Source organism: Suricata suricatta, chromosome 1 (assembly GCF_006229205.1).
Source record: "Suricata suricatta isolate VVHF042 chromosome 1, meerkat_22Aug2017_6uvM2_HiC, whole genome shotgun sequence".
NCBI classification, from domain to species: Eukaryota; Metazoa; Chordata; class Mammalia; order Carnivora; family Herpestidae; genus Suricata; species Suricata suricatta.
The window spans coordinates 160,095,832-160,119,277 of NC_043700.1; the positions used below are offsets into that span (position 1 = coordinate 160,095,832).

The 23,446-nt window shown below is 37.8% G+C and overlaps 1 protein-coding gene across 3 annotated transcripts in view; it reads left to right on the plus strand.

Moving 5' to 3' along the window:
* ATP8A1 (ATPase phospholipid transporting 8A1) overlaps positions 1-23,446 on the plus strand; it is a 224,745-nt gene that overhangs the window by 67,029 nt on the left and 134,270 nt on the right. For 2 of the 3 annotated variants that reach the window (XM_029946463.1, XM_029946459.1), the window contains exons 8-15: positions 864-933; positions 1,936-2,063; positions 6,202-6,313; positions 7,603-7,768; positions 9,001-9,128; positions 11,678-11,755; positions 12,950-13,038; positions 19,512-19,556. In XM_029946463.1, coding sequence (XP_029802323.1) covers positions 864-933; positions 1,936-2,063; positions 6,202-6,313; positions 7,603-7,768; positions 9,001-9,128; positions 11,678-11,755; positions 12,950-13,038; positions 19,512-19,556 — 816 coding nt within the window. The remainder of the gene's footprint in view (positions 1-863; positions 934-1,935; positions 2,064-6,201; positions 6,314-7,602; positions 7,769-9,000; positions 9,129-11,677; positions 11,756-12,949; positions 13,039-19,511; positions 19,557-23,446) is intronic. The other variant, XM_029946471.1, reaches the window with a different exon arrangement.

The window sequence follows — 23,446 nt, forward strand, 5'->3', positions numbered from 1 at the left end:
TAGATGGCAAACTCACCTGTCCACACTTGCTGGGCACAGATTGTGAAGGGAAAGTCCAGAGTGTAGTACCTGTGATAATGCTGGGGAACGCGCACCCTTCCACCAGTCAGCGCACACCAAACTTTCCAAAAACATTCTGATGGGGACCTGTGAAATGGACTTCCTAGGTTCAAGTCAAGGAGCAAGATGGCCAAGTTGGCTGGTTTTAGTTTTAGCTTTTTCTGCCACACAAATCTCTGAAATAACCTTAAGAAATAGAACAGGAGCAGAAAAAAGAAAAGAAAAAAACCAGAAAAGTGTATATCTACTACCGTTGTAAAATCTCTTCATACAGTTTTTAAAAGTAGCCTTAAAATTTAAATATTATGGTTCATATGATCCTGTTCATCTTTTCTTAAACGGTAATATACAATGAAAGTTTATAGAAGCAGCAATCTGGAATTTTCTAATCACTTTCCTTAACCAATTTATACATGGGCCTCAAGCATGAAATCTCACTTGATATTTTTGAGCTAAAGATAAATCTGGACACAAAACTGCTTTACATTTCAGATACAGTCTGTGTCGTGTGTTTATGGATGAGCAATTTAAGTATCACATGACAAATCTAATCATTTACATTAGCTTGAAGATCAGTACTGATTGGCATCAGGAAATTGCTTTGTGGTCGTTCTAGCTGAAAAGCTGATCCGCATGGGTTCTGCCTCCCAGCATTTAGCAGTTAGAATGGAAATCATCATGAAACTAGACGACTAAAGCTTTGTTTAAAACAAAAGGCTTCAGTGAGTCTAAGCATTTAAATAAGTTATTATTATGCTTCCTTCCCCCACTAAATCTGTCTGGTTTTCAATTTTAAACAACAGTGAGCCCCAGGCCATGTGCTACATTGAAACATCCAACTTAGATGGTGAAACAAATCTGAAAATTAGGCAGGTAAGATCTAATACAGATTTATGTCATTTTTGCTGATTTATTACATGGAACCAAGAGCTTTATTTCTGTTATTGTCTTGAATTAAAGTAATTCTATCTAACTGCAAATATTTTCTCATTGAGCCACTATGAAGGTATCCTCAACTATGATGGAAGACTCAGATTTACCTGCCTGATTAAATATGGTCCATCATATTAATATAATTTTAATGACAATTTTAATATTTTGTGTAATAGTCAACACCCCAAAGATAATAACTGTAGTATTTCTAAGTGCTTTGACATGCGTTTTCTTATTTATTTACCCTATTTGCCTGGCCCAAATTATCATATGGCTTTGCTGTATTGAAAAGGCGTTAGTTTTTATTGCTGTTCCCTTGAGAGAAAGCAATGGTCTTTTTAAGGGACTTTTAAAAATGTACTCTCTTGGGCTCTAGGGGGATGAGGGAAAGGACAAGTGGGAAGTTTGGGATGGGATGGAAGTAGATCGTCATGGCACCTGAACTCGGGGTGCCCCGGGAAGTGGGGTCCTGTTCACTCCCAGCTAGGAGAAGCTAGTTGGCCAGAGGGAGGAACTGTTTTTGAGTTTTCCTTCTCAGTGGACGGAAAAAACAGAAACATAACGATTCTCTTTGGACATAGATTCTATTTATTTTGCATTCCCTTTTTGAGATTCAGCAGGCAGACGGTATCATGCTAAATATTAATTCTATTTTTGGAAACAGTTCTTTGAAGACTTACTTCAAAATATATTTGTGGACAAGTTAATAGTGTCAAATATGTTTTAGATCTTTCACAAACGCTCCCCTGTTCTTGTGTTCAAGTAGAGAGGAAGGTGTCCTTAATTATGATTTGACCAACAGTATTGTATAAGGGAAGGGACTTGCTTATAAAATAGTGGGATCTCTTAGATCCTAAGGTCTAGATGAATTCAGAATTCCCCCTCCTCCCTCACACAACTCAATTAATATGCTCTTTTGCTTTTTAAAAAATTTCTCAACAGGGCTTACCAGCAACATCAGATATAAAAGACATTGACAGTTTGATGAGAATTTCTGGCAGAATTGAGTGTGAAAGTCCAAACAGACATCTGTATGATTTTGTTGGAAACATACGGCTTGATGGACATAGGTATGTAAAATTGGTCTTCATAAGAACACAGAATCCAGGGGTACCTGGGTGGCTCAGTTAAGCGTCTGACATTGGCTCAGGTCATGATCTCATGGTTCATGTGTTCAAGCCCTGTGTCAGTCTCTGTGCTGACAGCTCAGAGCCTGGATCCTGCTTCAAATTCTGTGTCTCCCTCTCTCTCTCTGCCCCTCCCCTGCTCAGGCTCTGTCTCTCTCTCTCTCAAAAATAAACATTAAAAAAAGAAAAACAGAATTCACTGTGTCTCAGTGTACGTTGAGTGTTTTCCAGGCCTGGTGCATATTATTTTCTCATGCTCTAAGTTTCAACATGCAAAACCTCTTCTTAAGTATTTCTATGTTACTTCTACCAAGAGTCTTTTTGCAGAAATGTTAGCTCTTAACTCCATGCTTATGGTACAGCTGAAGACTTCCTCAAGATTCCTGCCAACCTGACAGTTGGATGTTTTCAGGGATATGCCAGGCTTCTGGCACATTATTTAGTGGCATATTCTTTGGCCAAAATACTTATGTTATAGGCCTATCTGCAATCTCCATGGCTGGAATTCCTTCCTGTGATCTCCAGGTGCCTCAAGGAATTCAGATTCTACCCTCAAGGAGTTAGTTGGCTGTACTGGATAATTTCTTATCTTTCTTGTCTTCTCTGTATAGTTCTATATGCTCTTTTCTAGGCCATGTTATCATCCACAGTTATCTTTATGTTACCTCTGTTCTCCCCTTCATCCCTTCCCACTTCTTTTCCCTGCCTCTCTCTTCATAGATTCAACCAGTATTTCTCAAGCCCCCAGTGGGCTAGGCTAAGTACGGTGACATAACAGGAGACTGCAATGAACAAAAGAGATAAATATGCCCCTCCTTGTGAGCTTATTTTCTTGTGGTAAAAAAAAAGGGGGGGGGTACAATAAAATGATTAAGAAAATTCTGTACTAGGTTAGAAAGTGATAAAAAAAATTAAAAATTTTGGAAAAAATAGCCCAGGACAAGGCAGATTGGGAGTCCTTGAGAGCAAATCACTTTTGAGCTAGATAGGTTATAGGAAGCCTCTTTTAGCAGGTAACATTTGAGCCCGATGAGTAGGAGAGTGAGTTAGCCATTTATATATCTGGAGGGAGAGAATTCCAGACAGAAAGAAAAGTCAGTGCAAGTTATTAGTTATATTTATTTCATCATCTTAAAGTGGGAATGTGCCTGGAGTAGTTATAAAATTTCAGGGGGGCCAGTGTGGTTGGAACAGAATCACCAAGAAAACATAATAAAAGAAGGGTGGAGGAATAATAGGGAACCAGACCATGCAAGGCTTTGAAGGTCATTTTAGGGTGTTACTCTGAGTGAAATGGTGATCCATTGGAGGGTTTTTAGAGGGAATATCAGCAATTCAGTTTTGGGCTGAATAAGTTTGTGTCAGGGAGGTAGATGAATATATAAGCCTAGAGCTTGGGGTAGAAGTCTGGGTTATGAGATAAATTTGGGAATAGCTGGCATAGGTAATTAAAGCCATGGAAGTGGAAGAAATCACTGAAGATGAAAGGATATGGATAGAAGGATGAGGAGTCCCAAGGACTGTCCTAAGACTGCAACATTAAGGTTGGGAAAAGGGGAGGGACCAGCCAAAGAAACCAAAGTCGGGTTGATAAGAAGGAAGCCAAGATGGAGTGAGGAAAGCCTACCAAGGGAGTGACAGACGTGGGTCAGATGCTGCTGGTCACGCACAATGAGGCCGAGAATTAACAGTTGGGTTTAGAGAGTAGAAATCCTTGAGCTTGGTTAGAGCAGGTGGAGCCTGATCAAGTGAGACTGAGATAGTTAAAGGAGAGGAGTTGAAAATACCAAGACAACTTTTTCAAGGAGCTTGTTGGATAAGGGAGCAGAAATGGACCAGAAACTAGCAGGAAGGGTAGGGTCTTTCCCATCTGCCACTTCTTTGTCTTGTCCTCTCCTCCCTTCTCCTCTGTCTCCTCTACAGTAAAACTTACCGACCAGGTATAGGTAGTGGCCCCTAATGCACTAGTTCATTCCACCAGCCTGAGAGATGATCAGTGCCTTCATTACTTTGTAATTGCACCAGTACAGTATTGGAATTCTGAAGGACATGTTAAATATACCCTAAACTGTCATCCTCATTCAAAACCACCAAAAGCTTTCCTATAATTCATGAATTGTATATTGTTCTAAAATTTGCACAGAGTGACCTCACAGAGTGAACATATGGTTATAGACTAATAATAGTTGGCCACTTATATATGTTTCTGTAGTCTGACATTCCTAACTGGCCGGCTTCCATTTCTTATCAGTTCCCCATCAAATCAGTGCCAAGCTAATCCATGCAGTGAAAGAGAAACTTTGTATGATAGTGCCAAGATTTAGGGTAAGATAGAATTTATATAATAATCTTTAATATATATGAAAGATGGAAACAGATTTTCAGTACCTTTGTATTTGTGGCACATTTGACTTTTACAGTGATTGCCTAGAGTTCTTGGAGCCCCTTTATTTGGAATATGTGTACTTTGATTCTGTTATTAAGGATGGGGTGAGGGTCATTGTCTAATGCCAGAAGCTTTGGAATTCCAACTCTGATAAAATATAGTAATAAATAACTCATGTTGAATCCTTGTGATTGAAAAGTAGTATTTTTTTTGTTTGTTTTTGAAGAGTTTGTACCTCTTTCCAATCATTCCATACCACAAATGCCGAGGTGAAAGTTGTCATATTATACCTCATTATATATGTGAGGAACAGTTGGCACTTATGTGCCTCAGGGTATAGTCTAGCAGCTTCCCAAGAATTCTTGGAAATGTGCTTTAGGCCTAAGGTCCCCTCCCAACTCTGAAGAGCACCCCAAATCTTGAGACATACACAAGAAGAGTTCCTGTCCAGATGGGTCTGAAAAGCATGCTATTATACAGAAAGAATGAGAATTAGAGATTCTTATGTAGTCTTTTTCTGAATTGGGATACACCATGTCCTAAGGGCTTACTTAAGTAGAGACCTTCAGGTGCTGTTATGACCTGGACTGATTTCACCTGAGCCAGTGATAGTTTGGCAGTTCTTGAAAGAAAGTCTAAGGCCCACGCTGCTACTAGCTCTAGACACCTATCAGACCATAAGAGCCCACCAGGAATGAAGAACTCAACCTCAGTTTGCCTCTCCTGCCAAAGAAGTTCTATAAGAAGTTCTGTGCTCTCTGGAGACTTCTTGGGTGAACTGTTTCCTTCTTTGTCCAGAAGGCTTTATTAAAATGTATTTTTCTTTATATTTGACATTTCTTTCTTGCCTTTTTGTTTTTTTGAATAAAATGAAGATAGGAATCCTTTAGCCATTACATTTTGTGTAGTACATTTCCATTAAGAATCCCATATATCTCCGATAGCTTGTACCTTTCTATCTGAGGTTGTGTTGACCAACAACCTACCAGGGTGGGTAGTTTTACCAAGAACCTGCAAAAGACCTAACTTGGCCTTTATTCATGAAAAGTGTGTTTTAAATTATATGGAATACATCTCTTCAATTTGCTGTCATTTCAGAGGAATGTTTAAGACATTTGATGCTTACCATTTATTGGAAACTTATCCATAGTTCTTAGAGACTTTATATTTGACTACAATAAATTATCCTAGAGATTTTAAATAGGGGACTTACCTCTGCAGGGCAGAGATGCTAATGCAAGTGTACGATGAGAGCTATGTATTTACCTCGTATGTTATACGAGCCTTTGTTGTGCACAGAGCTATTTTTAATTAGGTGTGGGGGGGAGCAGATCCCCTAACCTCACCACTTCCCAACAACTTAGAAACCTAGACAGAGTACTAAATCAGGAAGAGTCTTAAATATTTCAAATTGAAAATTAGCCTCTGAGTTCCAAAACATTACCTACTATCTTGGATAATGAAGTTGTAGGAAATGGCTGGTTTGGTACCAAGGAGAAGCAACTGGAATGCTTCCTTCAAGCTGTCCTTGTGTAAGAAAATTATTCTTATTGGTAGGAAAATTACTTCTTTTCTAAAAATAAATGTGAGAAGGGTTATTTTAATAACAGAACCTTTGTTGGAGTTATGTAGTAACTATAGAATTCTTAAGCATTTTAGAAAATGTTTCTAATGTCACAACATAATCTGTCATAGCACTATCCCCCTGGGAGCAGATCAGATTCTTCTTCGAGGCGCCCAGTTGAGAAATACACAGTGGGTTCATGGAATAGTTGTCTACACTGGACATGACACCAAGCTGATGCAGGTGAGATTTTTATCTATGAAAACTTTTTGGACCTATTCTCTTCAAAAATGTGCTATTTGTAGCTCTCTATGCAGTAGTGTCAAACATAGCAGACCATCTGTCACAGATTCCTGAGCCCCACTCTGTACATTCAGAATCTCATTCTTCGGTGTGTGGAGCTATGAAATGGTTCATGCACAGAAGAATACTGGAAAGTTCCATCAGGCATCAACAGTGCATGAACTCTTAATGATTTTGTGTATTGGCCCATTGGTAGCATTTACTATCTATTATAGTGATTGATACTGGTTGTCTATTTAATGATGAATGCTCTATATTAAAGTATTTGTCTTATAATCTTATTTTAATACAGTGATTAAATTTTAGAACTTTCATTTTTGCATAAAATGAAAAGAATTTGTGAGTCAAATGGTGACCCTTTTTTGGTAACATTTTTAATATCAGCCCATTATAATCAACTTTAGTCTTAGCACTTGTCATGTTTATACAGGCCTGTGGATACTTCTTTATGTTATAATAGGAGTGTTCAGTGGTTAGATGGGCGGGGAAAACTATTTTAAGATACTAAATGAAAATCTGCTTTCTTTAAGTTCTGATAACTTTGTAAAGTCATGGAGACATAGCAACAGGCAAACAGGACTCCTATTACTGATTCTACCCCTATGGTTCTATACATTCTGTAAGCCATTATTTTATATCTGTTATTACAGATTTAATTTTCTCTTCTTAGTACTGATCTAGCATGTTGATTTTTATCATTAAATACAGCTGAGGAAACTCCTGCCGTTTCCTATAGCCAGAACCACTTAGATGGTTGTCGTGTTCAGTAAAATGGTTGCTCACGGCCACCAGAAATGTGGAAACCAGAGAGCCTTTCAGTGAGGTCTTCAGACTTCGGAACTCCCGGGTCTTTCACTGTTGATGCATAGGCCACCTTCTCTGCCTCTCTCCCTGAGCTGAGCTGCTAGATGCTTCTAGTCTACCCTGTTTGCTTAAGTAGTCTAGTAATGCACTGTTCATCTTGCCACAATGCAAAAATTGTGTCTGTAAAGGAATATGATTTCCTTCTCTGCTTATTATTGTTTTACATCCTAGATAAAGGCATGGGGGGGAAAGTGGTTAACATTTGACAGCTTATTCCATCTGTAATTTTTTCCCTTGTGATTTTCATGTGTCTGCTCGTGTCTAGAGTCTGAGGTGTGACTTTGTCGTCTTCATCAAAGTACCAAATATACATTACTAAGTCCATTTGTACACATTTTTATTGCTCATATTGTTTCTTTTTACAGAATTCAACAAGTCCACCGCTTAAACTCTCAAATGTGGAACGGATTACAAATGTACAGATTTTGATTTTATTTTGTATCTTAATTGCCATGTCTCTTATCTGTTCTGTGGGCTCAGCCATTTGGAATCGGAGGCATTCTGGAAGGCACTGGTATCTCAATCTAAACTGTAAGCACTACTTAAGTTGTTCTTTCATTAAAACATGTATTTGTTTCACAGCTGACTTGGGATTTCCTGTTATTCCTAAAAAGAAGACCAAGATAACTGGGCGTTTAATTTTTATTTTTCAGTGTAGTTTCTAGCAAAAGGAAGTAAAATGCTAGTCTCTAAAATTTGAGAATTCTTAAAAATATAATGAGTACTCTGTAGTAGCATAAAATGTTATTTTTGCTACATATAATTTAACATATAATTAACGTTACTCATTTATTCTTTAAAAATATTTTAATACAGGTAGTTAGATAGCTATCTGGGTGAAGAAAGCAGATTGATTATATTTAAAGCACCAAAAGCAGAGCACATGCTTGTAAGATGTTTAAATTGAACGTACTTTCATTTGAACCCAAGAATGCAGTAAATTCCATGTTAATGGTCATTCTGTCTCAGGGAATGTCCTATTATATAGGTTCTTTTTGGACCATCTATCCTTTTACTATTGTGGGATTAATGTACTATCTTTGAGTACTTCTGGAAAATAAGTTTGCATTGCCTTCTGATGAGTACTTAACCAATAAGTACTTAATTTCCAAACATGTAAAAACAAATTCTAGTAAAACCTGGTAGCAAAATTGATTTTTATCAGTTTTTATTATGTAGACTTAGTTTTGCAGCTATTCCAACTTTTTTTTTTTAATAGTCACTGACTTACTATTTCAGCATTAGAACTGTTCTCGGTACCCTCAGTTTGTTCCTTGTGTGTCTGGAATAGCTGGTCCCTTTCTTTATTGAGGAGGAAGGGCGTAGTTTACCTCGGGTACAGCCCTGCATTGTTTTTGCTACTTGGGTTAGTTTTGCTGCTGCTGTTTCGTTTGATTGCTTCTCAGGCATGCTTTAAATTGGAAATCCTTTTTAAGAGTTTATATAAAAGTGATTCTACCCAATTGAGATTTTACATTTCTAAACCCACAATCCTATCCCTGCTGTCTCTAAGCTCATCTTTGGAACAGGATCTGAAATACTTGGTAGTGCTTTCATTCTTTAGTACCATTATAAAGTTCTTAATCGGAATAACAATGTATTGAACACAAATAGTGCTGTTCCATCTTGAATGTATTTGAAAATAAGGACATGTTACCAGCACAGTGATTCCCCCTATCTACATATGTTGTATAATATGGAAAAAAGATTATACTAAAGTTCTGGTCAATGTAAATGACTTTTCTTCCCATCTCCCCCAACAGACGGTGGTGCTAATAATTTTGGACTGAATTTCTTGACCTTCATCATCCTTTTCAACAATCTCATTCCTATCAGCTTGTTGGTTACGTTAGAAGTGGTGAAATTTACCCAGGCATACTTCATAAATTGGGTAAATGTGAATTATTATTGTTTTTCATCATTCTAAGTATACATTTTGTCTTTTTCCTGATAGGGTCTTTTGATCTCTCAGAAACAAAAGCTTAATTTTACCTTACCTTTTATTGACTACAAGATGACATTTCAAAATACTTAGGACTCTAACATAATTATAACAAATTCATTTGATGTGTAAAAATCAGTAGCAAAATCTCTCATCTTAGAACCACACCAGTTTATAGACCAGACATTCTGGGGAACTAGATCTCAGTTTAGGAAACCTATTTTGGGCTTCAGAGTGATCTTGGGGAAAAGGAGAACCATGGAGGGTAGAGGTAAAATATCTGGATTATAGCTGTAGTTCGGTACTTACTAGCCGTGTGAACTTTGTCAAGCCACTTGACTTCTTTGAGACTTATTTTCATGGACCCTTACGCAGGAATGATGAAACATAAAACATGGTTTACCAACAGCTCGTGGTGGAAATACAGAGTAAAGGAGTCTCGTAATGTAGCGAACAGCCTCCTAGACGCTGAGTACAGCAGAAATGACACCACATTCACTACTTGTAACAACCAAGCTGTCCATCACACTTCATACATCTAGGTAGTTTATTTTTCCACACTGTAAACAAATTCAGCTATGCTTGAATTTTTCTTAATTTTTTCATCTGAAAAAAAATTTTTTTAATCTTCGAAAAAAAAAATGTGCTGGACATCTGTTTCCTAAATGTTTTGTTTATAAAATGTGTTGTTGTTAGTTTTATTTTACCACAGTTAAAATTAATGAATTTATGTAAATTGAATACATCTTCAGACTTAATCTGAGAGAAGGTTTAATTTTTCTTTCATTTTGAGAAGTTCTGGTATTATCTTTTGATGTTATTTTTTTTAATATTTAAAAGTCTTTCAAATGAACCATATTGAGATTTTAAAAAATATAACTGATGATACTTTTGCCCCTGCTCATTACCTTCTCATAGTAAATGACCCACCTCAGCCTAATTCATTCAAAAGATCAGTACAACTGAGAAATCTAAAATGAGCTGCAGGTGTGGCTTATTTCATGCAAGGAGATATTTTCCTGAAAAATTACATAATAAAATTTGTGTAAATGCTTAAGCCTATCGAGGTTTCCCCACTTACGGTAAGAAATCATAAAATGACTCATTATGGACATCAAATAACTATCCAGGCACTTTATTATTTTTTACTTGGATTTTCAAAAATAATATTTGCTTCAAATAATGACATAGTTTGAGTGTTGGAGCAATCCAGCAGGCTTATGCTTTTTTCAACTACCTTTCTAGTATACAGAGATTCTACAACATTCTAGACAGATCTTCCCTTACCAGACAGCTCTTTCTTGTGTGGAAATGAGATGAATGATTGCTACTGGTTCTACCTGGTCTTTTATGAAAATATCTAACCTTGTATCTGAGTGATAGCTTTGCAAAGTATTACAACTCAGCTACTGTGCCTACTCTTCTACGCTATCTTCCCCCATCTCCTTCTGTTGCTTACTAGACTTGATTTCCAACCTACTCCCCATTCCGTTATTCCTCTCTGAACACCACTCAGTTGGTTAACATCCTGCTTAAAGCCTGGCGCCTGCAACTCCACAGCCTACTTCAGAGCTGGTCCCGATCGGCATGAAATGCAAATGTGGGAAATATCAGATTCATCCTTTCTGTTTGACACATGAAAATCTATGATTTCTGACTTGCCAACAAAATGTTATATTATAGGGAATATTAATTTTTATAGGATTAATAGTCAGACCTCATAATTTATGGGTACATAGCAAGTACAAGTGGGTATAAAGCTGTACATTTTTGTTTGGGTTTCACGAATGGTACTCATTTTACTTTCATGTATATATAGACACAGATATTTAGGCCAAGAAAGTACAACCAGATAGAATCTCTTAGATAATTTTTTCAGGGGCTTAAAGTCTTAATTATTTGAGCAATGTCTAGTTGCTATTATTTTAGCTACATTAGGACTTCTATTGTGTTGGACAGCTTTGGAAGCACTTACATACATTATCTTATTTAATCTTGCTATAGGTCACATATCTAGAAAATGGTAAAACTATAATAAATCAGGATTGCCTGATTCCGGGGGTGCCTGGGTGACTCAGTCAGTTAAGCATCCGATTTCGGCTCAGGTCATGATCTCACAGTTTGTGAGTTTGAGCCCCGTGTCAGGCTCCGTGCTGACAGCTCAGAGCCTGGAGCCTGCTTCAGTCTCTGTCTCCCTCTCTCTGCCCCTCCCCAACTCATGGTGTGCATCTCTCCCCCCTCCTCAAAGATAAACAAACATTTAAAATAAATTTTTTTAAAGACGGCCTGATTCCAGAGATATGCTCTAACTACCGCGCTGTCCTGCGCTTACTGTGAAATAGAAAATTCTACACTATTTTGTAGGGAAATGAGCTGAAATGGTATAGCGATGGCAAGAGACGAGAGGGGTCACATACGTAGCTCATGAGTTCAGTGAAATTTCAGTCAATCTCTTGATACCAGTTGCCTTCAGTAATTTCTTCTATTTTGAATAAAAGGATCTCGACATGCACTATGAACCCACGGACACTGCGGCTATGGCTCGAACATCTAATCTGAACGAGGAACTTGGCCAGGTAAACTGAATTTCTTAGTGATATGTTGAATTAGAAGTTAGATTTGTTGTAATTTCTGCCGTATGTGGCAATTTCATTTGAATTGACAGCTCCTAATTTTCCCTTGTTTAAATGATTGGCATAAGTACGTGTTAGCACATAGCTATCAATTTTCATTTTTAGTAAATGAATTTTTAAAAACCTTGTTTAAAACATATTTTGCTTGCACATAAAGTATTTCACTAAGGGCTGTCCTTCAATTTGTAATCTAGTTAGTAGTAAAGTGTTGGCTGTTTTTAAGTTATAAACTCTGAGTATTAAAATTGCTCATAGCTTTAGACCAGAAAGGAAGAAAAATTGTTAAATTGATCAATGATGTTATGTAAGGCCAAGTATGAAAGTAATCAAGCAGGAATTTTAGATTTATAATTAATACTGTATTCACATATATGTGTGTATTTGTAATCAATTCATACATACTACCTGAGGAAAAATTCTTACTTCATATTTTTGCCATTTGCTAAATCTTACTTTTCAAATAGCATTTAGGCCAGAATTATTTTTTTCTTACCAATTCAGATGTTGTATGAAGTTAATTGCACAAGCTATTACCCATTCTGTACTTGTCTATTATGTAGAGAAGTGCTGGTAGATGTTTTAGTGCTTCATAAATGTTCAGTAGCAGGACTGGTATTTTCTAGTGGAAATTCAGACCATATCAAGGCAGATTTCTACATGGCTGCAGGTTTTTCTAACATCTTGATAGACTTTACTGTCCATACATGAAATGATTCATTGCTAAAATACTTAAAGGAGTTGAACATATTACTTAATATACAGAAAGCCATTGGTTAATAGCATTCATTGTGGCCCTATAATGTAACAAGATTGATCAAAAGAATTATTGAAGGGGTATTTTCCCCTTCTGTGAGAGACTAGCATAAAAAGACTTCCGAAGGGGCACTTGGATGGCTCCGTTGGTTGGGCGCCTGACTTCGGCTCAGGTCATGTTCTCACAATTCTAACATCTTGTCAACCCTGAGTTGGACTCTGTGCTGACAGCTCAGAGCCTGGAGCCTGCTTCCGATTCTGTGTCTCCCTCTCACTGTCTGCCCCACCCCTGCTTGCTCTCTGTCTCTCAAAAATGAATAAATGTTTAAAAAAAATTTTTTTAAGACTTCTGAAATTTTAATGAGAAATTTTACACTTTTCTAGGTCAAATACATATTTTCTGACAAGACAGGCACTCTGACCTGCAATGTGATGCAGTTTAAGAAGTGTACCATAGCTGGAGTTGCATATGGGTGAGTTTTTCTCCCTTAATTAGAATATGAAATATACATTTAATTACTGCTCATAGTTTGGTACATTTGAGAATTCTTTTGTAATCGAAAGCCCCTGTTCTGACGTCAGCAGCCATGTATGTTTTGTGTGTTACAGTCTGGGATTGTGTGTCATTTGGAATTACCTAGGAGGTGAGGGCTCTGCCCGGTAGTATATCTATTCATGTTTCAGGTTGCTAAAGGTCACGGTCTGGCTCCAGTCACGAGGTGCAAATACAGTTTCCTCTGCATTGCCATAAAGTTAGAGTACAACATCCTAAGAACACGCAAAGTTTCTTGGGTAGATTTCAAGTTAAAATATTGTTGTTTCTCTGATCGATATCCTTTTGACTTCTTGTTTTCTTTTACTGTCTTCCCTCTTTGCAGTCACAGAGCAATCTAAATTTATGATGGAAGGAGGTAGGGACACAAAACTCTTAAATCCAGGGTGTGATGAATACCATCAGAAACTTTTTTCAGGCTTCTGATATATTTTTGAATGTGTGTGTTTAGAACCCGTTTCTTTCTTCAAGTTATGTTTGCCTAAAGCATTCAAAAGCCTTCTTTTTAGCAAAGCGGATGGACCTCGAGGGTGTCCTGCTAAGCGAAATAAGTCAGGCGGAGAAGGACAGATACCGTATGGTTGCACTCATAGGTCTAACAGGAGAAACCGAACAGAGGACCATAGCGAGAGGAAGGGGAGAGAGAGCTGGGGAGAGTGAGGGACACAAATCATGAGAGACGACTGAATACTGAAAATGAACCATGGACTGAAGAGGGAGGAGGAGAGGGGAGGGGGCTGATGGTCTTGGTGGGGGGCACTTGTGGGGAGAAGCACTGGATGTTATATGGAAACCAATTTGACAATAAACTATTAAAAATAAAGTCTTCTTTTTGAAAATACTTCACAGGGTAGTGTGAGAAAATGAATTCGCACATTTCCTGAAAGGACATGATCAAAAGTTGAAGCACTCTCCTTGGCTGGAATGACCTTGACCATGACCTATTATCAAATTTTCCGACTCTCTGTATCTACAAGTGACACCGGAAAATACTGATCTCTTTACCATTCAAGATTTGGGTTTTCTGGCTTATATCCACTCTTCCCCACTCACTCTCTGTCTCCAAGCAGTAAGCTAGTATAGTATAAAAATAATGGATAGAATTTTTCAAAATGCCATAGTTAAAATTATAAATAAATAACCGTTTGTTAAAAGAAAAATTCTAAAAACGAATGATGACTCCTATACAAGGGTCTACAAAGAGAACTAGATGGAGGCAGATATTTTTTTGGGTTAGCGGAGACAGTGACTAAAAATTACTTCAAACTATATGTGTAATTGAAGCTGAAAAGACATTTGATTGAATGGCTTTTTCGCACTTGCAAAGACAGGATGTTAATTTAAGAAGCATGCTCACTGTTTCCAGGGCTGGATGCCACTTTGCATCTTTCCTCTTTATCAGAAGCTCCCCCAGTTTCCCTAGAAAAGGCTCTCCTTACTCCTCCAGTTGCTACAGGCCTTGTAATTTGGTTAGCTGCCATAGAGGGGAAGACCATGTGGATTTGACCCACAGTTACTCCAGGCAAGAGAAGGAAAGGCCTGTTGGGGTTTTAAGCTTGTTGTATTATACTTCCTGACAGATTTACGGAGATTGTTTTTACAAAAATTCTGCACTCGTAAGTGAATTTATTTTTCGAGTGGTCTTTTTGATAATTGACATCCTTTTTTTATTTTGCCAGTTTCCAGTTGAATAAGCAAGTTCTTCAAATTAGTAGTTATTGATTGTGAACTTAGGAGAACAGAAAGCTAAAATGAGGTCCAGCCTCGCTCCTGTGTTTTGTCAAGTGTTTTCTTATTCTTGAAACAAGTCCTTAAACACTTCCAGGCAGTAGTTCTAAAGAGCGTGTTCCTTCTGGATCCATTAATGATATAGCATTAACAACCCTTACACGACCACCGGTGGGTTTGAGGCTGGTAACTATTACAGTAGTATTAAGAGATGGGGCTCCTGTATGGCTCAGTGGGTTAAGCGTCCAACTCTCCATTTCATCTCAGGGCATGATCTCTTGGTTTGTGAGTTCAAGCCCCACATCAGGCTCTGTGCTGACAGCTCAGAGCCTATTTGGGATTCTCTGCGTCCCTCTCCCTGCCACTTCCCCGCTTGTGAGCTCACACACACACACACACACACACACTCTCTCTCTCTCTCTCTCTCTCTCTCTCTCTCTCTCTCTCTCTCGCGCTCTCGCTCTCCCTCTCTCTCTCTCTCAAAAGTAAATAAATAAACTTAAAGAGTTAAGAACTATCATAATTTAGATTAAGTTTCCAGTAAAACAAATTCCTCTTAGGAAAATAGCATCTCTTAATTCTGAGGTCCAGCCATAAGACATGACCCCTAGTCATAGCTTTGTCACTGACTCACCATATAACTATCAATAATTCCTTTCAAATACTCTAAATTCCTCACAATGAGGATAGTGAGATAAGGTATCTCTTAAGTTCTTTACCAGATAAAAAAGTTCTAGATATAAAAAATATAAAAGTGTGTTTAGAAATTAAAAAAAAAAACAGGTGTTCCTTTGTTTGCAACATTTAACTATATAAACAGACATACATCTCTTTCCTGGGTGAGGTACCATGTTTCTGAGAATCCCAGAAACCTTGCTGAGTGACACTAGTAGTTAAACTGCTTCTAATGATCACGTAGTGTTGTGTATGTGCTTTTAGGATCCTGAGCCCTGATTGCACTTTTCCCAACATCCCCTCCCCCCAAATATGCTGCCTGGACAATTGGGATGCCAGCATCGCAGAGAGTTGTTCATATATGAAGTTGTTGATACAGGAGGTTTCCACACCACTGTTCCTTAGTCCCACCAGACTCAGCGAGAAAAGTAATTGTGGTCAGCTATTTTCCTCGGAGAGTTTCCTCAGGCACGCTAGGGTTTTCGGAACCCACACAGGGAAATAACATGGCTCCGCAATCCCATTTGCACTATAGCAGTGTTGACACTTGTTTGATGTGGGGAACTATTACGTACATGCACTTTGAACTCCAGCAGAAGAAGGGATAGTATTTATCTCCCCCAGGATGTGGCAAAAACAAAAAACACCACACTTCTTCATAGACTAACAAATGCCTTTGGGGTCACAATTTCAGAACTGACCCTCCTTCAGCATTTTTAATAAGTAAAGTAAAGCCTAGTTTTTCCCTAGGTAATGAGTTCTGTTGACTTTTATGAGTTTGAAGGACAAAACTTGAAGCATAATTTTTGCATAGTATTCCTTAGGTTTGTAAGAAGATAATATTTAATAATTAAAACAGTGCTTCAGAATTTCAGAAACTTGGTGAGTTTTTTCTCATTTGACATAACCACTGCCCCAAATTGGATTCGTGGGCAATGGAATATTTGTACATACTTAGCAATAATGATGATTTTGTAGTGATCCACTTTGTCAGATGCTTAACTTATTAGACTGTTTCATTAGATCTTTCTTTGGTTAAATGTAAATTGATGTCATTTGTAAGTTTAACTTACTACAAACTAGAAATTCTACTTTAAACATTTGTTAAAGTATTTCCATAAATCCCTTCCTATAGAGAATGAGTCATTTTTATCATAGTAACTTGAATATCAGTAATGGGTGAAGAGGCTTTTATGATCAGTGGCTAGGACTCTCTATACATTGAATATAATTGGCTGCAATCCTGGGTATAATCCTTGGTCGATAATTTAGACCTTACTATTAGATTGAGGTGGGCAAGGCTTAAAAGAGTACAGTCTCTTAAACAAAAAATTCTGGTACAGAAACTAAATAGTGATTTTTGTTGGCTTAGCCGTTTAATCAGTGTTAAAAACATTTGACATTTTCCCTTTAAGTGGAAAATGAATTCTCTTGAAAGCAGTCTATGTAGGGACACCTGGGTGGCTCAGTCAGTTAAGCATCTAACTTCAGCTCAGGTCATGATCTCCTTGTTCGTGAGTTCAAGCCCTACATGGGACTTTCTTGCTGTCAGATCCTCTGTCCCCCTCTCTCTCTGCTCCTCCCCTGCTCATGCTCTCCCTGTCTTTCTCTCAAAAATAAATATTAAAAATATTTTTAAGAAGCAATCTTTATATATTAATACAATATGTGAATCGCATAACATACTTTATTTAGCAATATGTTTGCTGAAAGGATCAATATTTCACACTGCAAAGAGATACATCATGATTATCATAAAACTTAGCCCCAAGGTCTAGATTATAACCAACAAATTTATCTGGCTGCCTGCCATGGTAAGAGCTGGGTAAACACCATTTGTTTGTTTATTTACATACCTGAACAAATATTTTTATCTCCTTCTCTGTATGTGTCACTTTGTTAGATGAGGGGGATGTAACAGCTTATAATCTAATTAGTTTAGGATCTAATTAGGAGTTAATGGATGTGAATTAAGTAATCAAACAAAAATAAAACACAGTACGGAGGTCCATGTGAGTCTGTGATGGGGGCTTGATCAAATCAGGCAGGTGAGGGACTGCTCTGTGAAAAAGTGACACTTGAGCTGAGATCTGGGAATGGGTTCGGTTAAGTGAAGAACTTACCAGGCGGATATAGCAGTGCTGGCATGCACGCAAAGGCAAGTGACCGGATAGCACGTGCCCCCCGAGCCGCCGGAGCAGCAGCCGTGGGCACACTTATGCAGACAGGTTCAGTAGCAGGTGTGTGGATCTCCTGCTCCTCCTCGCATTCTGAATAGTGCTCAGCTCAGCCTCGGCCAGGGTTGGACCAGAACCAGGAAGAGGAACCCTGAGCCTTCAGATTTGCATCGTTTAACCTATATGACTTGAGAAGCACTGACCTCTCTCCTGATGTGAGATCGGCCACTGCTGGCCGCCACCAGTGCAATATGGCAAAACCGTGGCCAGGTGTTTCTGCTTGGGTAGCCCTGGCCCTCCTCTGCTCTAGTCTGGAGGGCTAGAGTCCGAGCCAAGAGGTTGATGAGAAGTGATTGCCTGATGCGTTGGGCTTCAGCCAGTCTCCACCGAGTTTTGCATTTGGTCATCATCTTTTCTGGGAGTCCAGCCCACAGGAGGCCTGGCTAGCCCTTCCTCTCAAGCATCAACAAAGTCCTTTGGTAAACGAGAGAATAGAAAGTAGAGGGGACTGCCTTTTGTGACTAACGATGGCGGATACTGCTCCGGAGGCAGTTTAATGCTTTGGAGGTGGAAGAGGGGCCTGGAATGATGAGACCCACGTGTGTCATGGCCAGTTGGGTGGGAGGGTACAGAGAGTGGGATGGACACTGAGGGAGTGAAAGGCTCCACAAGTTCTCAGTGAAATTTTACATTTGTCAAAAACAACGACTTTACATTTGTACTGAACTCTGCATTTTCTAAACCCTATCCAATGAGTTTAGCTTCAAGAAAAAATTTGGAGTGGTCATATATATAATTACAGAAATGAGAGATAAGAAAAGCTGTTCTAGCTGCTGAGAGAGCAGATCTTACATTGTCCCACCACGAGAAAAGAGATGGTACTTACGTGACGGATGGAGGTATAGCCTGCGCTGTGGCAGCAGTCGGTCCGCCGTACGCAAGTGTGTCAGGTCATCTTGTGGTTTACCTGACACTTGTACACTGTTACACGTCAATTAGAGCTCCATAAAGCTGGGAAAAATTAAACAATGAAAAGAAAAATTTAATAAATCCATAAAGAGAGAAAAGAAGCTCTGCTCTGTCTTGTGTTACGAGCCACCTCTGACTGAATACATGACTGGCTGGTTGAAACAAAAGCAATACATCAGGCAGACTTTTCCTGGTGCTCATATGAGCTAACGGATGAAATTAAAATTATTGATGAATGTGTGTTCTGTTTGAGATAACATGGCTTAATGAGTGAATTATGGTTTACGTGAAAAATTCTATCAGTTAATCTTTTAAAATGCAGTTCCATTTAATTATAGAAATGTAATTTTTTACTTTAATATTATACCTGTTTAAACACCCGTTACTCCATGGTAGTCAAATTCACTTCTAAAATGTGCTTGACAAATTGTATCAATATGATAGTTTGGTTCCTAGGTATTAGCATGTTTGTTTCATTAAAATACTTAATTCTGATTATACAATATGTAATTAGTTTTCCATTGGTTTTACATGGTTTTAAACCTCTAGGTTAAAATAGTTCCTTTTGAATAGTGAAGTTATGAATAAAATGGGTAAATTCCATGGTCAAGAGGCAGTTTGGCTTGCCTGTTATAGAATAATTTTGTACACTTGCTTAGTTATCATAACTTGTCATGTTCTACTTCTATACTAACTGCCATTCTTTCAGAATCAACTAAAAGTTCATTTTCTTAACTTTTTCAAGATCCATCTTTCAGTATTTCCTTTATTCATGCTTTTATGTTTTCAGCCTTTCTGTGATTATTTTCTCCTCTCTTTCTGCCCCTTCTCTTGCTTTCTGAAGCCATGTCCCTGAACCTGAGGATTATGGCTGCTCTCCTGATGAATGGTAAGCTGCATGGACCTTTCTGTCTATTTATTCCTTTAAGAGGTTTGCATTTTATTGTTTTGATAAACACATTTCACTACTTTTGGGTGGGGGGGAAGCATTATTGATAAGGTAGGGTAACAATGCTGTAAAGTACATATTTTTTGAAATCCATGGAATACCCTTGATTTTCTGTTGCATATACTTCAGTCTTTTTAAAAACATTTAATTTAGTGGTTAGGCTCACTGGAGTTCTGCATTATGTGTCTATAATAGAGTCTGTAATGATCAACTTTAGGTTCCTCCCTGGGCTGTGAACTGGCTAAGATTTCAGTTGGAACCCAAACGTGTGATGTTCTTTAGCTCAGCACTGCCACCTTCTGCTGCTATGTACGCACTCTACAGAGCCACAAAAAGATGCTACTGAAACCTACCCAAGAGGCAGACATTTTCTTTATATCTCTTTTCATTCATTCACTAAATCTAAATGACTCTGGGCTAGAAAAGTAGTATTTTTTAAATTAAACGTCTGGGAAGAATGTTGGAAGACTAATGCTGCCAAGGACTGATGTTAACTGGGGTATAATTAATTTTAGAATTATCAAAGATGGCGCTTTATCGGCTTCTTTGTTTTCCCTAAAACCCCCAACATAGATTTGCATTTTCATTTAGAACAGTATAAGTTTATTAATTCATCGTGACTTAGTGGCCAGTGAAACTTCAGAAAACAGGTTCTTTTACTGGTAACTGCAGAAAGCACTGTGGTTTTATACATGTTTATATTTTTATTTCCAGGTTATACATGTGTTTTATGATTTGGCCACATTTCCAGTATGCATGGAAGTCCAATAACATTATTTAATCCTTTTCAACTTGAATTTTATTTCAATAAAGTGGAGATTTGGTGACAATTTGCAGGAAACCTCATACCTAGAATAATGACAGAGACAGCTGTTTGGTTCATGTGATAACTAATGAGTCATCACATTTAAGCTCATTGCTTGGGGCATCTTCCAATTTTGACACCTACACATGACTGAATAATTTTTAGCATTTTTAAAAATATTCTAAGGCTTCTTACTTTTGGTAGATAATTCAACTCTAATGCTGTAGATATTCCCTTGTGTTGAATCCTCTGAGAATGTCATAAAATTTTGTCTATCTTTTTATTTTTTATTTTTCTGTAACATTTATATGATTCTATTAACTTTAAATACTGTTCACTAGTATAGAATCAATATACATTTTTCTAATACACTTCAGTTATTCTTCAATTTTTTAATTTTTTTTCAATCTTTATTTTTGAGAGAGAAAGAGACAGACAGAGTGTGATCAAGGGAGGAATAGACAGAGAGAGGGACACAGAATCTGAAGCAGGCTTCAGGCTCTGAGCTGTCAGCACAGAGCCCGATGGTGGGGCTCGAACTCACAAACCGTGAGTTCATGACCTGAGTCAAAGTTGGACACTTAACCCACTGAGCCATCAGGTGCCCCGAAACCTTATTTATTCTTAAGAGAAGGAAATTACCATTATCGTGTTTTCATTAAAATTGAACAGAAATGTTAAAAATTGTTGTTCATTTACTCAGGTCATTTAAAATATCCTACTTTCAATAGAAGTTGTTTTATGACTTTTATCACTATTGTAAAGAGAGGATGGCATATTATCTAGTTCTTTTTGTAAAATTTGACATTTGGTACTCTAACCTTGATAACTCCAAATAAGAAATGTCAGATTTTGCATAAATTGTATGATTCCACTTCAATATTCATCTTTTTAAAAATAAGTATAGGGAAGGCATTTATCACCTTGATAATAAAGTGAGCTTTACTTTAAATATATCCTTAGATTCCCCATCTATCACAGGAGTGCTGATACATAGGGGCACATGTACCCCAATGTTCATAGCAGCACTGTCAACAATAGCCAAAACATGGAAAGAGCCTAAATGTCCATCACCTGATGAATGGATCAAGAAGATGTGGTATATATATACAATGGAGTACTACATGGCAATGAGAGAGAATGAAATCTGGCCATTTGTAGCAACGTGGATGGACTTCGAGGGTGTTATGCTAAGTTAAATAAGTCAGGCAGAGAAGGATAAATACCATATGTTTTCACGCATAAGTGTCCCAAGAGAAACTTAGCAGAGGACCATGGGGGAGAGGAAGGGGAAAAAATAGTTAAGGAGAGAGAGGGAGGCAAACCATAAGAGACTCTTAAATACTGAGAACAAACTGAGGGTTGATTGGGAAAGGGGAGAGGGGGAAATGGATAATGGGTATGAAGGAGGGCAGTTGGAATGAACACTGGGTATTATATGGAAACCAACTTGGTGATAATCTAGAAAAGAAAAAAAATTTAGAAAAAAGACTCCCCATCTATCAAGTAGTTACCTGTAGGCCTGTAAAGACGAAAGTATAGATACTACTTGAGTTTCTGTTCTGGCTCTCTGCACCAGTCAAGGATACGGACGTTGGATTTTGACCGCCCAAGTTCACATCTTGATCCTACTGGTGCCCTTGAAAAAGTCACCTGATCTCTCTGCCTGCCTGTCCTCATCTGGCAGAGTGTGAACATCATAGGGAGGTGGTGAAGATTGAGTGAGTTCTGTTTTTAAAGTGCTTAGAAGAGAGTCTAAACTTAGCACACTCAGAGAGAGTGTTAGCTCTGGTGTCTCTCACTGGATCCTCATGACACATTTGAAGAACTGTGATTGACATGACTGTATTAAAATTGGTGAAATTTAGGCAAGGTAAGTTGCCCCAAAATACATAACCAGTAAACATGGAAGCCAGAGTTAAAACCTCACCCAGCCTGATTAGAAAATACGTTCAGGTCACATTATATCCTATAGATCTTAAAGAACTTTAAAGAACATATGCTTTTAGAGCACAAAATATCCTTACCGTTTCAGTCACTTTTTTTTCTTTTCTTTCTTATTAAGGTAACGAGAGCAGGTACAATTTAACTGATTTGTAAAAAGCTAGCACAGGGAGCAAAATTCCACCCATTCTTCAGTCTGGCATCTTCCCCAACCTCATCCAGTTGATTTCATGTTGCCAGTGATAAAGATCAAAGGTGTGATCCCGAAAAAGAAAAAAAAAAAAGAAAGAAAGTGTAATCCTGGTTGAATCCTATGCTCCAGGCACCCGACCACATCTTCATGCTGCTGGTCTTCAAGTATAAACTAGAGAGTGTGGACGACTGTATAAATCCAGAATCAAAGTTCATTCCTGTCAACAGCTTCACGTTTCAGTGTGAAGTTCATTGAATTCCACATGTAAAACCTGTAGCCAGCATATATTTTACTGCCCTCCTTGAACCATATTCACCAGAAAAATGTCAAGTTTAAAAATACGTACTATTTAACACCTAAATGTATGTAGATAATGTTACATTTAGTGGAATTTGAAGGCAAACCTATAATACTCTCTTGAGAGTATTTTTAAACACACTCCCTTGATGCTAAAGATAACTGGAGGATGGATGTAGTTTTACTCGCTTAAATATGTTAGTATAAATAGTTTACAGAGATAAGATCATTTCCCAACCAGTAGCCACTTCACAATTGGTGCGGTTTTCTTGTTATTGCCAAGTACTGTAAGCTGACATAAAACCTTACAGGTTAATTCTTTTCTATTAAAAAGTCTACGATTGGGGGGAAAAAAAAGATCTTATTCTATTCATGTAGCCCTAAGATGATATTGTTTTTCAAAACTCTCTATTTCCATAGCTATTTTTTCCTTTCCTGATGTGTACTGTGGAAAATTTCAAGCATGAACAAAAGTAGACAATTACCCATCCACTCACTTCAATAATAATATACTCAAGACCAGCTTCACCTATACTTTCCCTCACCATTATTTTGAAGCAAATCCCAGATAACATATTTGTTTTACTTAAC